At 37.9% G+C, this 17,243-nt stretch overlaps 1 protein-coding gene across 1 annotated transcript in view; it reads right to left on the reverse strand.

The window, feature by feature from the left end:
- The window catches only part of Drosha (drosha ribonuclease III), a 117,951-nt gene that overhangs the window by 18,452 nt on the left and 82,256 nt on the right, over positions 1-17,243 (reverse strand). Inside the window, 4 exon segments of the mRNA XM_048368458.1 lie at positions 480-637; positions 2,183-2,227; positions 12,421-12,491; positions 14,695-14,797. Of these exon segments, the coding sequence (XP_048224415.1) occupies positions 480-637; positions 2,183-2,227; positions 12,421-12,491; positions 14,695-14,797 (377 nt within the window).

Below are 17,243 nucleotides of genomic sequence, written 5' to 3' on the forward strand. Positions count from 1 at the left end.
TAAATTTTGCTCATTTTTGTAATTATTTCACTAGGTTATCCAACTAGTCATATAGAGCAGAGGTTGGAGGACTGAAGCCAGCCCATAGCCTGAGTCAAAGTTTTACTGGAACATAGCCATACTCCTTTGGTTATAGGGCTGCTTTAGGACCATATTCTAATGGCAAATTCTAATCACTACAAAGAAACCATCATGTGCTCTTCAAAGCCTAAAATCTTAATATGTCTCTGGAAACTCTTTACTCCCTTCAACTTTCCCCTAAACTTCATGAAGAAATAAGATACATGTTAATAGGATCAAAAATAACTGGATTAGAACCATCCCTGGCCCATACCACCACCTGCCTAGACACCTGTCTCACAACATGACTTTCCTAGTCATAAGCTTGAAATCCTAATCCCCTTGAACGGTGGACAAAAGGCTTGGGACTGCCTCCTCTAAATGCTCAAGCTGGGACAACAAGAGTGCATGGAACTCACAGGGTCAGATGGTTAAATCCCACGGTTCTCAACGTGAATGCCCTTGCCAGAAGTCGAACATGAGTAAAAATGACGCCAATTGCTTCTTCAAATTCTGTAAGTTTCTGTAAGACTGGAGAAGTTTCAATAAGTTGTCGATCAGTATTTGGCTCTTGTAGCTACAGGAACATAGAAAGAAAATGAAAATGTGTAGTGTTTGGTTACAAGAATAATGATCAATTCTAGGACAGTGTAAAATTCCACCCCCCCATGGGCAGATATTTCTGAAATGCCAATAAACCACGGAAGCTTCTTCCTCATCTCTTAGAATGGCAAACAAACCTAATATTTAAAGAAGGCTCAAATCATATTTTCCAATCTTCTATCAAATTTCAAGGCCAAGTACTGTACACAGATAGTTCAAAATCCCTAGTATTAGACTAACTCTCCAAGGAAGATTCAGGCTGGAGAGCAGCTGGTAGAGAATATACATATCTAGTAAAGCAGTGGTTCTCAAACTTCAGCATTCAGGAGAGCACACTCACGGGGCTGTTACAGGCAGGTGGCTAAGCCCCACCCCTGGTGTGGGTGGCGGATTTCACGTGTCTGGAGTGAGGACTGAGAATCTGCCTTGCTGACAAGTTCCCAGGCAGTGTGGACGCTGCTGGTCTGGAGACTGCCCTTTGCAACCCACTACCTGAGAATAGCTTGACTACTCCATCTCCTCTAGGCACCAAACTATTTCAGCAAACACCATTAAAACTGAGTTTATGGGAGACAGTGAGGGAAGGGGTGATATTGTTCAAAAAGAAATATACTCTTTATCTGACTTACAAAACTGTAACCCCTCTGCACATCAGCTCTACAAAACAATAATTTTTAGTGTAATTATCATAAATATAGTCATTGAATTTCTTAACTGAGTTTAGCTTACACAGGAGATTATATGGGGTGCTTCATAATAATGAGCCTATAACAATTAGCAAAAAGCAACTGAAAGGTGCCATTAAAATAAACCTTTTTAACAATTTTGGGCAATCATTACCATTAATGATGTATATTTAAAATATTATGACTCAATGTCACTTATTACATCTCATTTGTTATTTGCACATATTTGAGTATAAAGATGTGTGTAGATGGATGTACATATGTATTCATCCCAAAGAGAACTAAAAGCAAAGTAGAGTGAGAATTTTTAACTGATGAAAAGCATGTCACCATGTGTAGATCTTTTAAAATCCCTAAATCCTGAGCAAAAAGTAATCATATGGTACAGAATTTTTAGTCTGCAGTAAGTTTTATGCAATCTGAGTTAAATCTCTCCGTTCCTAACATGCAAATTAGTTTACAACTTAGCAATGTTAATTGAGTATTTGTTCTCCTTTTTAAATATGCCCAGACTGGCTTCTACATCATTATCCCTTCAACACTATGTGCTGTATAGCCCTTTTTAGTGGTGGTGATAGGAACAGTAATTCTAGTCTTTCTGCTTTGTGAGGAAAGGTCAGCCCCATACATCCCACGCCACAAGAACACAAGGCATGGGGGCATCTAGCTATTAATTTTACTGAGTTCCAAGTTTTCCTATCTGATTCCCCAGTTTAAAATTATTATAGCACTCAAAGGGAAAGGAAATATAGATAAAAATGGGAGAGGCAAAGGAAAGTAAAAGGAAGATCTGGAGTTGCAAAGCTCACTGCAAACAGGAAGATCGCACTTACCTGGAGTGGGTGGAGAGGATAATTGAGCCAGACTTCTCGCAGGTCCTAGAAAATGGAGTGACGCATTTAATGCTTAAGGGAAGCATTTAATACACTCGAGAGTACTAAATAAAATGTCATTATTTGAAACACTGAACTATTACAGATGCTGACTCCACTTACTGCAAATTCAATAGCGCTAGCAAACTAATTTTTTTAAGTGTATTCACCACTCAAACTGCCTGTAGTGACTCTAATTAGCCTTAAGCTAGGTAGGAAAAGAGCCTCACGCCCCAGAAGTCACAGACACCTTTGAAAACTAAGTTACACATTTGCTTAACCTAATACGCTGGGCTAAACTGCTGTTCAGTTCATCCGTGCTGGTTCACCATTCTCCAGAAATGTGCATCCACTATGCATTCTGCAAGTAAAACTTACCCCCCAATATCTTTCTGGTTTGGGTACTACTTCATTATTACTATGAGCTATAGTATGATGAAATGGGAAATATACTATATCATGCCAATAAACCCTGACATCTGAGGTTACCACATTCACCATGGGGTTATACAAACAAATGAATGCAAGATATATTTGGAATATCCCAATTGTGACTAAAAAAGAAAAGGCCATCATTAATTTTTTATTTAGGGAAAGAATAACTTTAGTTAAACTCAGAGGCCGTTATAATGAGAAAGTCTTCAGGATTAAATTGGTTTTCCTTCAGGTTTGGACCCTAGCAAGCCTCTACATTTTTATTTTCTGGACTTGATATTGGGTTTCAGAAGTAAATGAGAATACAAATGTTATTTTAAAGGGAAAAACATTTTACTAAAGGTTTCAACAGTGGCTCTGGGCACAAAAAGGAAAGCTCCTATAATTGAACGTAAGCTCTAAAGTTGACAATTGACTTTTGACCACCTAGCCCTCAGCCTGAATATAGCACCAGTCTCAATGAAGAACAGGAGCTACAAGAGACTCCAGGAACATCTCACTCACTCTCCTACCACCCAAAATGCCCCAAAACTAGCAGACCGAAAAAGTTTGTCCAATTCTTTGTTAATTTTTTTTTATCTTTATGGGTTTTATTTTTTTTACTATTTTTATTATTACTATTCTATACATATTTTTACTTATATAGCTTTTCTTTATTGTGTAATCTGATTTTTTGAAAATTTCCTTTTCTCTTGCTCAAATGCCTTTTATGTATTTTTTTCTATTTCTCTGTCCTTTTTTATTTCATTTATTTATTATTACTTCTACCTTTACTTTTTGTTTTTTTTGGCCAGTCCTGGGCCTTGGACTCAGGGCCTGAGCACTGTCCCTGGCTTCTTCCTGCTCAAGGCTAGCACTCTGCCACTTGAGCCACAGCGCCGCTTCTGGCTGTTTTCTGTATATGTGGTGCTGGGGAATCGAACCTAGGGCCTCGTGTATCCGAGGCAGGCACTCTTGCCACTAGGCTATATCCCCAGCCCCCTACCTTTACTTTTTAACCTCATAAGTTTATATTATTCTTGCTACTTTATTTTCAGTGAAAGTATAATAGATTTAATTGATTTAAATGTATTTCTAAATCTGCTTTGTTCAGTGGTCTGTTTTCTCCTCGGAGAGTGGTACTGGGAACTTACCAATCAAAGAGAGGCTGGTCACTAATAAGACCCCTAAATAATATCAAAAAAGATATTTGTGCCAACAAATGCACAGACCACAACATAGAAACACACAAAATATGAAAGCTATGATACCTCTAAAAGTTCACAACTCTTCAACAACTGAAACCAAAGTTACAGAAATGTCAGACAAAGAATCTAAGGTCTAATTTCAGAAATGATCAGTGGCCAATGCTAATAGTTATACCTGTAAAACCCTAGCTATTCAGAATGCTGAAATAGCTGAGTAATATGGTTTGAGGCTAGACTGGGCAGAAAAGTACTCAGATTCCATCTCCAAAATAATACAAACCTAAGTTGGAAGTGTGGCTTAAGTGGTAGAGCAGCAGCCTAGGAGGCATAAGTTTACTGCCAATTAATTTTAAAAAGGATCTATAACCTCAAAAAGGATTCAGACAAACAGAAGAATAAATTGAAGAAGTCAATTCAAGACCTGGATGAAAAATTGAACAACATTGGTGAGAAATTCAGCATGGACATAGAGATTTGGGGTGGGGGGTGGGGCAGGGTGGGGAGGAAGAGGGAGAGAAAAGTAGAAAAAGAAGAGAGACAGAGACAGAAAGAAGTTATGAAGATTATTAACTTAATAAATCAATTATAAACTCAGTGTAAAGCATCACCAATAGACTAGACCAGGTAGAAGAAAGAATGTCAGACTTTAAAGATAGAAGCAGAGAATTATTACATTCAGATAGCAGTTAAAAAAAAATTTATGACTACAGTATTCAAGACTTCCAGGAAATGAGTAAGAGACCAAGCTTATGAGTCTGTGATATACAAGAAAGGATCAAGATAGAGAATAAAATCCTATCATTTAACGAAATTATAACAGAAAATTTCCCAAATTCAGGGAAAGAGATGGACATCTTAGTGCAGGAAACATAGAACCTCAAGTAGACATGACTGTAACAGTACCTCTCCATGACACAGTCTAAGTAAAATGCCAAGAACAGAACAAAGAGAGCATATAGAAAGCTGTAAAAGAGAAGGATCAAATTACTTACAAGGGTAAAACTTCAGTGGAAGGCCAGAACTACATGGACTGATGTATTTCAAGCTCTGAGACAGAGTTTCTGCTAAACAATAGGACTATATCCAGCAAACCTATCCCTGAAAGTCAAAGTGAGAAGAAATAAAGACTAAGGGCTAAGCACAAATAAAAGCAATTCATGCTGCAGAAAAATACTTAAAGGAATACTACACAAAGAAGAGGAAGAAACATATAGATAAGCACAAGAGACTAGGAAAGAATATATCTCATTAGCAGAATGGATAAACAAATGAAAAGTAGGAAGGAATAAAATATTAACTCAGTAAATCAATAAACCACTAAGAAGAAGGCAGAAGTTAATACCTACTGGTCAATAATAACCCTAAGTGGAAACAGCCTTAGCTCTCCAATTAAAAGATGCACATTGGCCAAATGAATAAAAGACAAGATTCAACTGTTCACTTTCTGCAATAAATTCCACCTTATTGTCAAAGATATTGACTGAAAAGCAGGAAAAATGATAATCCACGCAAACAAAATCTGAAAGAAGTCACTATACTCATCTCTGACACAGCAGACTTCAAGCAAAAATTAGAAAGAAAAGAAAGTCACTACTGTACATATTCTAAAAAGAGAGAAATCCAACTAGACAGCAGTAGCTCATGTCTGTCATCTTAGCTACTCCAGAGGCAGAGACTTGGTTGAATGTGGTTCAAAGCCAGCCTGGGAAAAAAATAAAATAAAATAAAATAAATCTATGAAACTATAGTAAAACTCTGGACTGGAGGTGTAGCTTAAGTAGCAAAAAGTTGATAGGCCATCATTTCAAGAAAAACAAAACTGAAAAGAAAAAAGTCAAACAGAAAATATACACACTGAACATTGGTGCTTCCAAGTTCATAACGTAAGTACTACTGGACATAAGGAGAGACATGGGTGTGGATGCAATAATAGTGTGTGACTTCAACACCCCACTCATCAATAGATAAATTATCCAGAAAAGAAATCAACAAATACCTTCAAATTTAAATTACTATAGATGAAATAAATTTTAAAAATATCTACAAGGTATTCATCAAATAGCTATAGCAGAATATAAAAACAAAATTAATAATTGGTAATTCTTGGTATCACACTAAGGAATATTCTGAGAAAGAAATCAGGAAACAAATTGCATTCATAATAGCTTTTAAAAAAATATCAGGATTAGGGCTGGGCATGTGGTTTGTGGGAGAGTGCTTGCCTAGCTAGCATATATGAAGTCCTGGGTTTGATTCCTCAGTACCACACAAAGAGAGAAAGACTCAAGTGGCACTGTGGCTCAAGTGGTAGAGTACTAGCCTAGATCAGAAAAAGCCCACAGACAGTGCTCAGGCCCTGAGTCCAACCCCAGGACGACACACACACACACACACACACACACACACACACACACACACGAGTAAACTCAACCAAGAAGTGCAGGCCCTGAGTCCAACACCAGGAACACACACACACACACACACACACACACACACACACACACACACACACACACACACACACCAGGAGTAAACTCAACCAAGAAGTGCAAGATTTCTATAACGAAAGTTGTAAAACACTAAGGAAACAAACTGAAGAAGACACTAGAAGATAGAAAAACTTTACTGACTGGCAGAACTAATATTTTGAAAATAGCCATACTGATCTACAGAATCAAGCAAGCTTCATTAAAATTCCAATGTCATTCTTCAAAGAAACAGGTGAAGAACTTTAAAATTCACATATAAGCACAAAATATCTCCAATAGCCATAGCAACTCTGAGCAAAAGGATAATGCTAGAGGTATAATACTTGACTTCCAGTTATACTGCAAAGCCCATAGTAACTGCATAGTACTGGCACAAAAACTGAGACCAGTAAAATAAAATAGAAGACCCAGAAATGAACTCACACAGCTATAGCCACCTGATTTCCAACAAATGTGTCAAGAGCATACATTAGAGAAAAGACAACTTGTTAAACAAATGGTACAGGGAAAACTAATTATTCCCGTGTACAAACTGAAACTAGGTCCCTATCTCTCACTCTGTAAAAAATCATTTCATAATGGATAGAGAATTTAATGCAAGACCTAAAACACTGAAACTACTAAAAGAAACACTTCAAGATATAGTAACATGCAACAACTTTCTAAACAGGGCTCCACAAGCTCAACAAACATATCAAAAATTGACAAGTGGGATTCCATCAAGTTAAAAAGCTTTTACACAGCAAAGGAAACAGCTATCTGAGTAAAAGGCCTATACAGAATAAGAGAAATTTTTAATAAATAAATTTTAATAATTATTCATCTGACAGATTAATATTCAGAATATAAAAAAGTCCAAAATAAATTAAACACCTAGCTAGCTAGGTGCTAGTGGCACATACCTGTCATCCTTACTATTCAAGAAGCTGAGATCTGAAGTTCCAAGACAGCCTGGGGAAGGAAAGTCTATGAGCCGCTTATCTCCAACTAACCATGAAAAGCCAAAAGTAGAGCTGTGGCTCAAGTGGTAGAGTGCTAATCCTGAATACAAAATCTCAGAGTCAGTGCCTAGTCCCTGGATCCAAGCCCCAGAACAGTCACCAAAACAAGCAAATGAACACCAAAAGAACAAATAATCTGATCAATAATCAATAAGTGGGTACGTTAATTGAAATGAGCAAATGAAGAGAATTTGACACAAGTGGTCAACAAACATATGAAAAAAATGTTCATCCTTCTTAGACATCAGGTAAATACTAATTAAACAACAATGAGATTCTACCTCATCCCTGTGAGAATGACTATCATCCAGAAAAAGAAAGTCATATGGAAGTTCCCCAAAACACTAAAAATAGAATATCGTATGATATAGCTATACCATTCCTGGGCAAACCCCTGAAAAGACTCCAAATTCATATACACTAGATACCTACTCATCCCTATTTACTGAGGCACTATCACTATCACAATAGTCAGGTTATACACTCAGCCTCATACGCTCATCTCATCAACAGACAAATGGATAAAAATAATGGGAAATATCTAACCAATGGCAATTTGCTGACCATAAAGAACTAAGTTTTGTCATTTGCAGAAAAATGATTGGAACTGGAGATCAAGTTAAATGAACTAGCCAGTCTCAGACATGTTTTCTCTCCTATGTGGAATCTAAATTTAACAAAAGAAAAAGATGGAGACATGAAAGTAGAAAGAAAACTGTATGGGCAGAGTAAGGGGACCTGTGGGAGGGGAAGGACAAGAAAGAGCCACAGGAAGTAACAATGATCGAGTATGTCAAATGCATACATGAAAATGTCATAATGAAATCCATCATGCATGAAAATTCAAAAGAGATGTTCCATGAAAGAGTTTTTATATTTAAGCTGGGCAAGCATGTAATCTTTATACTCAGGAGATGAGGGTGGGAAGATAGTAAATTTGAGGCTAGTCTGGGCTACAGAGCGAGTCCAAAGTCAGCCTGGGTATATAGCAAATGACCCTGCCTCAAAAACACATCAAAAAGAATTGAACATTTCGATATAATTTGGCCTTACCTAGGAGTAAAAGCATGATTTGGGGCAATAAAAAAGGATTTACTGGAAAGGAAAGAAAAAAAGGGAGGAGGGACAAAGGCTCATTTTTCATTCCCTGGGTTTAATTCTGGCTCCTTACTGGCAAATTTCTTGTACTCTCTAAGCCTCCATTTCCTTGTGTGTATGTCACAGTGTATATGCAAAGTATTCTCAAATGCCACAATGTGTTAGCACTGTAAACATGAAGTGGTAGGCCACAATAAATATGATTGTAAATAATAATGTATGAACACAACAATATAGCTCAAGTCTCCCAAATATATAGTCCAGTCTCCAAAGCTCAAGATTCTCCAGGACATTCTGATTGATTTTCTTTTTGCTGCTTCATATTACTCATTCCAAAATGCTGATTCCTTCTTGAATGTTCTTAGCCACTCATCATGGTGTAACATTATAATATCTCACAACCAGACTATGTCAACTGCTGAAATAATCTAGTTGGAAAAGATTTAGATTGGGATCTCCACGCAACCATTACCCAGCTCAGAGAGCATACGGATGATTGCACCTTCAGTTTGCTCCTCTGGGACATGACTGATCAGGCCATTTACTCATGCCACATATTTTTATTGAACATCTATTACACATTAAGTTCTTAAAATGAATAGAACACTATCCATGTCCTCAAAAAGGCTCAGTGGGAAAGCATGATGCCAAATAGATATAATTTAGTAACTTGCTTAACTTTCATGATGGTGAAAAATCATTCAAAAATTGGCCAGAGCTGCTACTTTTTCAGACTGAAGGAAATGGAAACATGAAATAGTCTACTTTTAGGATGTTAGATTCCAAACTAAGATGGAGAGAGTGGACATGAAGAAGAAACCACAGCAGTGCTCAAAACACTCTGCCTGGGTGATGTAGGACAAATCTTTAAGAAGATGTGAAGAGTTCAGGAAGTGAAAATCAAAAGCAGAGCCTCAGAAACACACACACACACACACACACACACACACACACACACACACACAAAATATGCCTTGAAATACAGGGACACAAAAAGGAAATTCCTAGCACATGGCATAAAAAAGTGGAAAGAAAGGAAAGTGAAATATCAAAAGAAAGATCACAAAAACTACTAGTAGTGTAGACTTTGGTACACAGTGATTAAGTATAGTAAGCAGGAACAACGTGTCAATTGTAAGTTATATCACATAATATGACAGGTGGACTGCAGTAGTGGGGAATAGAGGTCTGTGAGGTGAGAAATGAGGAAATAAGTATCGAACACAGTCCCTGTGGCCCAGGCCTATAATCTTGACTACTGAGGAGGCTGAGATCTGAAAAACAAGGTTGAAAGCCAGCCCACACAGACAAGCCCATGAGATTCTTATATTCAATTAGCAAACAAAACAACAAAAAAAAAGGGAAGTGGGGCCAATAGTGAACAACAATGCTAAGTGAGAATGTAAGGACCAGAATTCAAGCCCTAATGCTGACATGCATGTACATGTACACACACGTGTGTGTACACACACACACACACACACACACACACAATGACCAAAGAGGAGAGTGAAGCAATTGAAAAGTCAAAGGTTGAATGTGATGGGGTAGAGGGAGAAGAAATCTTAGCGGCAGGAAAGATCCTAAGGTTTCTGGTTGTGTTAGGACTACAGGTGACAGATTATATGGTAAACATGAGAATCTGTGGATACCAGGAGAGGCTGCCCAGATGGGATATGAAGATGCTTCCCAATTTCTAGAGCTCCACAGACACTGGGGGCAGATTGTATAATGAGAAAATAGATGGGAAAAAAAAAACCATAAAATACCTCTCCTTCTTCCTAAGAAGGCCACTAGGGTAATCAGAATCAAACAGTAGCATGAATGTGCTAGGTAATTGAGGTCACTCTAAGACCAAAAGCACCAAATGTCCAAGAGAGGGAAACATCAGTTTGGAGAAAAAGAAGACAGTCCTGGCATTAACAGGGCCAGGAGAATAGACACAGACCAACCCAGCAGCAAGGGCAAGAGGAAACAGGTTTCCCTGTCCCCTAGGAAGCAGCTATGAGCTGCCATATGACAGTCTTTCTGAGCATCCACTGCCAATGTTGTCCTCTCATCTATTCTTCCGTGTCTTACCCCTAATAATGATTACTGGGTGCACTCGATTGCTAAACTGCCTTCACTCACACGGGAAGCCAAACTTAAAGACTGCGCACCCTTTCTCCCTCTCTTAATTAATCTTATTTATTTATTTTTGTCTATACAAGGTCTCGCTATGCTTCTTAGGCTGGCCTTGAACAAGCTCTCTAGTGCTGGGATTACCGGCGTAAGTCACCACACCCAGCTCTAAGGTTCCTCCAATCAAGAATCTCAGAATTAATGAGATGCCTCTCATCTCCTGTCTAGGGATGTCTGCCTGGCCTCAACTGGTCTAAAATAGTGTCCTGGACTTCTTTAGCTGATAAGACTTTGTTATACAGTTATACACAGAGAAAGCACAGTGGTTTGCTATACCGAACAGATGTAAACCAGTCTAGAGATCTCAAACAAATGTCTAAGTTTGTGAACTTGAAAATTCTGCAGAAGAAGCCCTGAGTCATAGAGTACTCTACAGTTTCCTAAAAGACGCACTAAAACAAACTGTGAATCTCAGCTGTCCCATTTGTAAGAGAATGTTCAGACTCTGCTCTTCCATTTAGTCATTTATTCATTTCACTCTCTTAACAAATATTTACTGCACACTGCACATGCCAGCATTGCATTAGGTACTGGAAATATAAGATAAGCTTGCTAAGTAGACAAGTGGGAGAGAAGCAGTTTGAAGACAGAAAAGAATCTCGACACAAATGGATGCAATTAAGAACACAAGGTACAGAGAAAGCTGCACAAACAGGAGCAGAGGGATAGGTGCAGGTGAAATGGGAGAACTGGGCAGAGGCTGAGTGGCAGGGGGAGACAGAGGTAGAGAGGAAGAAAGAAATAGTGAATAGGTTATTGCAATTGCCAACTAACGATAAAGACCACAAGAACAATAATTTTAAGATTTGAAGTCTAAAAATGCATGAGATCTTGTTTGTACCTTGTTTATATGAGTAAGACATTCTCAAATGTCTTTAGAAAAACATGTAACAAAATCTGATTTTTGGATATGAACATCATCCAGGTCATATTTTTTAAACTATTGATTTTTTTTCCCAACCCAAAGTAATGCAGTAATAATATCTGACAGCCACTTAAGCTAAAGGTTGCACAAAAGCTTAAAACACTGGCTTCCTGTGTTCTTTATTACTCCACAAGGGCTATTTCATTCAATTATGATGACATTTCAATTTGGAATACAGAGTTGCCTCCCCCTTTAAGTGTTAAATTGACTTGTTTTGGAACACACAAAAAAAAGGCAACTAGTACATTCTATTGCATGCAAGATTAAAAAGGTATCTCTGGCAATATTAACAGCTTAATACTTGAGTAACAACCAAAACTATTTTAGGATCTTTCCTTTTTTTTTCTTCTTAAAAACTGTAATTTGCCTGGAAAAAAATAAAAAGGTTTCCCTGTGCTCTATTCTTCATGAACACCCTGTGAAGTGACTTTGGGAAATAAATATTCATTTATCTAGTCTACATAATTTACATAATAACAAATCATCAACAAGAGAGCCAAAAGGCTATAGCTTCCACTAAGCCTGCATGGGGTAGGAACCCAATGATTATCAAGTATAAAATCATAATTAACTTGAGAAATTTCTAAACAAAGCTAAGTCCCATTACATCTGTATTCCTACTTCATTTCGGAATGCAGTTCAATTGGTGACCACGGGAAAGGATGGCTCAGGTGAAATAAAAACTCCTCGTGTCAATGCCTCCCGACTTCCCCACCTGCAAGGCTGGAGAAGGCTGTTTTGGATGTACCAGACATCTACCATGGTGACAGATTGGGGTACTTAGCTTCTCCCACAAGTCTCTTCAAAACACAAAAAGCAGTGGAAATAAAATCTTCCATAATGATGTCTAACTGAGGAAAACAAAACGGCTCAGGATAAATACCGGATCATTAAAGAGTAAGCGTCCAAATAACTGCTTGGCTTCCTCCAGGCTTCCCTCCAAGTAAACAGCTCCTACATAAAAGGAAGACAATGTCAAAAGGAAGAGTGCATTAATATTCAGAGAAAATTACATATCGCTATAAAAAGCAAAAAGGCAAGCCAGAAACTAGTCACAGAAAAAAAAAAGTATGCATTTAGGAGTGATTGTTTTAAAGGTAACATCTTCCCTCCTTTAACAATGCTTTGTATTATCAATTCGACTGAAATAAAACTCCAGTTCACTGCAATCCCCCTCTAATATGAATGACCCCGAAGCAGATGGGTATGGACTCTAGTATGGAGATGGTATACAAGTGGTGGCTGTACGCAGAGTGTATGTTTTGGATGAAATATACACAGGTATCTAAAGAAAAGCATGATAAACAAAATCAGTATCCAGGCCAGTGAGGGTTCCTGCAAACGAAATCCAGGCCACGTCTAGTGGCTCACTCCCGTAACCACATCTACACAGGAGGCTGAGATCTGAAAAAGGCAGTTTGAAGCTTGCCCAAGTAGAAATATTTGGGAGACTGTTAATCAGAAAGAAATTTTTTAAAAAGCCAGAAATGGAGGTGTGGCTCAAGTGATAGAGCATCAATCTTGAGTGAAAAAAGGCTAGGTAGTGAGAGCACAGGGCCCTGAGTTCAAGCCCTGGTACTGACACACACATGCGCACATATACACACCAAGAAAAAAAATCAGGATAACCTTTACATTTAGTATGAAATAATTAAGTACTGCACACCTGTTAGGTATTAACCACAAACAGTAAAACACTATAGTAACAGTTCAGTATTAAATAAGCCTGGAGTAGGATAGTCATTCTTAAAATGAAATTTTTACATCTTCAGATATGCTACTTTCTGTGCTCAATGTTAACACACTAAGTTACCAGGGCTTTTAGTAACTAAGTATACTTATTAATAATTATAACAATTTTAAATGTCTGGAATAGTAGCAGTTGTTGTGGCTTGGGGAGTCTTTATGCCTGAGGCACTATGCAAGGTGAATTTACATTCCTATGTCACCATTATGGTGCCAAGTAAGGAGGGTGAGGATCTTCGGTCATTAGGAGGGACTTAACTGAGCAGAAGTCTTCTCTGGATTGGATGTTGCCAGGAGTGGATATGTTCAAGAACTCCTTGAAGCAAGTGACATTATCTCTATTTCTCAAGATGGGGTAAATGCAGATATTAGAGATTAGGAAACTTGTGAAAGACACAGATCTGATAACTGATGGAACCGAGAACTGGCTGGCTCTTGGAGCCCAGAGTAACACTAATAGTACATGTACATCTCACGTAATGAACATTCCAAAAACAGACCCAATGATGAAAAGTAGACATAGACAGGAAGACTTTAGATATTTATTAAACACTCTTCTCCTAGCATCCACACGAAACAATAATGGGAAACTTTTATGTTCATTTTCAAAGAAACAGGGCAAAAAGGATGAAGAAGTAGAGGTCTTTGGAATATATATAATGTTCTTCATTTACTCAAAAGCAAAATAAAGAAATTGTCAATCTACTATGTTTCATTGTAATCAAAAGCTAATTAGGCATGAGGGACAAGGCAACAAACAGTACAAGAAATGTATCCAATGCCCAACGTATGATACTGTAACCTCTCTGTACATCAGTTTGATAATAAAAATTTGAGGGAAAAAAAAAAAGCTAATTAGTTCTCCATAACTATCGGTATCAATAGTGAACTGAATCCTGGTTGTGGACAAAAAGCAGTGGACAAAAATCATAGATAGATAGATAGATATGAAGTGAGGTTTACAATGGCCATGCTTCAAGTGAATAAAAAGTAGTTATAGGGATTCAAGACCTAGTATTTTTAAATGCAGTGTTTTCAAGATAGTTATATCAGAAAATCTTCCAGATAATTTCAAATGTGGTCAAAAACAACACTGGAGTTTCTTGAGCAAATACCATTTCTGTTTGTATATGTGACCATGAATCAAATATAGAAAATAATCCATTTCCCTGTTAATTCACTATTTCAACTCAGGAAATACTTATGCATTGATATAACACCAGATGCCAAAACTGCAATAGAAAGCATGATCGTTGTTTTGGAGGAATTAAATAACTAGAACAGAAGGTTGGGGGTGTAATGGTAGGGATAATATACGCTTTGAGTTCAAGTAATTGTCCTAAATTTCTACAAGAAACGTCATATGTTCTCCATAGCTTACACACACAGGAAAGAAGACTTAAAAAATTACCTATCAGTGCTTCAAAACAATTAGCCATTGCATGTCGAAGGTCTGATTCTCTACACAGGTCAGGTCCATGAGCATATAGCATAAATCGATCCAGCTCAAGTTTCTACAAAATGCAAAATGACAAAAAAAAAAAAAAGTTAAGAAAGGAGCATGCCAAATTCCCAACTAAAATAACTCAGCATCTCCGGGGGAGGGGTGCGATGGTGACAAATCCATCCTCCTTCACATTGGTTTCCTAAGACCTTATTTTACCCTTCAGTAGGAATTCTTTACATGTGGTTCCATTCTGACTCAACTCTCTCCCAAGCTCCCATAGTTGGAAGTTCAGAACTGATCAGATTTGAGCCTTCCAAAACCCAGTTCAGATGTGATGTCAGCACAAGCTGTCTTTCTGCTACTCAACCATGGTCCCTGGGTTCACCCAGTATTTGTAGAAAGACACAAACCTAACCCAAAGTTTTGAATCTACAGGTATGGGGTACTCCTGTCTACAAGATGCTGCACAGGTGTTTCGGAGCAGGGAAGAGGGAGCCTCAGAAGATACCAAAATAGGGGCTGGGAATATGGCCTAGTGTCAAGAGTGCTTGCCTCCTATACATGAAGCCCTGGGTTCGATTCCTCAGTATCACATATATAGAAAAGACCAGAAGTGGCGCTGTGGCTCAAGTGGCAGAGTGCTAGCCTTGAACAAAAAAAAGCCAGGGACAGTGCCCAGGCCCTGAGCTCAAGTTCCAGGACTGACAAAACAAAAAAAACAAACAAGAAGAAGATACCAAAATACCCAAGTGTGGCGTTTCACACCTATAATCCCAACACTTGGAAGGCTGAGACATAAGGACCTTGAGTTTAAGGTCAGCCTGGGCTACAAAACAGAAGTCTGTGTCAAAACAAAATAAAATTTCAAAATTTCAAAATTCCTAATTGTTCCAATTTTTTGATTTAGTGAAGATTCAGAGGTCACTATATCCTGGTCATTTAGGAGGCTTCCACATTTATGGATGATGAGCTCTCCTGAGTAATGAACTGCATTTGTCCTAAGGGCCTTGGCAATATCATTTGGGATGAACAGTAAGTACTTTGGTGATTTGGTCTCAGAAATTTTAAAGCAAAGGAATCATTTACTCCCATTCCCTCAGTGGGGAGCAAGAAATGTTTTTCCCTTTTCTCCCCATTTCTCCCTACTTTATTCTGACAAGTCATTGCTAAAACTGCGCACAAAAATTAAAAAACAACAACCTTATTATTATAAAAGAAAATGTAATCCAAATTTGTGTCCCTATACTAGGTGTAGGATTATAAATTCATCCATAGATGCTTCATTTTTCTATAGTTTCCTTTTACCAATTAGTTCCTCTCTCCTTTGATTTCATTTTTGTGTTTCTTTTGAGACAGGGACTCACTACGAAGTCTAGAGCTGGCCTCAAACCTCTAGCACTTCTACTTCTGACTTTAAGCACTGGAACTACATGAGTATGCGGTCATAGCAGTCTTTACCACTTTGGTTTCTGTACCTTCTTGTTTGTTATCTAGCAGACAATTAAACGTAATTCCTTCTAGAACTAGACACAAGATAGTTACTTTATTCTAAGATTATAACATTTTTCATAAAAGGAAAAAATACATATAAATATTGCATAAATCTGCAATAAATCCGTTTCTATTACCATGAAATTCAATTCAATAAATCGTTGAAACAGTGACATGTCATGTAATATGGGACATCACAAGTCAATGAACAATCTAGCATAGTATGAGGCTCATCAGAGAAAAGATTTTGTGTATGTGTGTTAAGTAGCCGTAAGATTATAATGCAAAGAGAGACAACAAAAGCAAGACACACACACATACAATCAGTATTTTACATTGCTAGATCTAGAGTCTGAAATACACTCAAATGAGAGTTTTGACTAACACAAATATAACAGCAGAAAACACCTTTAGAGAAAAATTGATCCCAGAGTACAAGAGTTTATACTAGAATATGCAGATCTCATCTGTTTCACAGCTGCACTGGGAAAATCCAATTGTTTGCTCTCCCCGGAGCCCTGCTTGAAAACAGACTGCAAACTGCATCTTAGAAACAACTACTCTGAAGTGCTGAGAATTTCCCAACTTTTCATCTTCCCCACTCTATTACCCTTATATTTCCATGGGCACATTAGTGGAAGTCATACAATGGAAAGAGTAAGCTCTGGCAGTGTAGCTCAGTGGCAGAGCACATGCTGAGCATGCGTAAAGTCCTGAGTTCAATCCCCAACACCAGATAAGAATGGAAAGAATAATGTTCCATTATTTCTGTTTTGAAATGTGCATCTCTCAGGAGAGCTAACATAGAGTTTCCATAAGATTCTCCTCCACATCCCCCATGCCCTAATGGTGAAGGGACACTGGTCTAGATTGGAGACGCGGTAGAACCACCACAGCCTTCTGCTAAAGCCCGGTACTATAGGAATGATGAGACTTATGCTTAGTGGAGGAAGACCATACAGAAATACTAAACAGACAAAAGAAAATGGCCGCCACTCTATCATTACTCATTGCTCTTCGTA

This window comes from Perognathus longimembris, chromosome 19 (assembly GCF_023159225.1).
Source record: "Perognathus longimembris pacificus isolate PPM17 chromosome 19, ASM2315922v1, whole genome shotgun sequence".
Classification (NCBI taxonomy): Eukaryota; Metazoa; Chordata; class Mammalia; order Rodentia; family Heteromyidae; genus Perognathus; species Perognathus longimembris.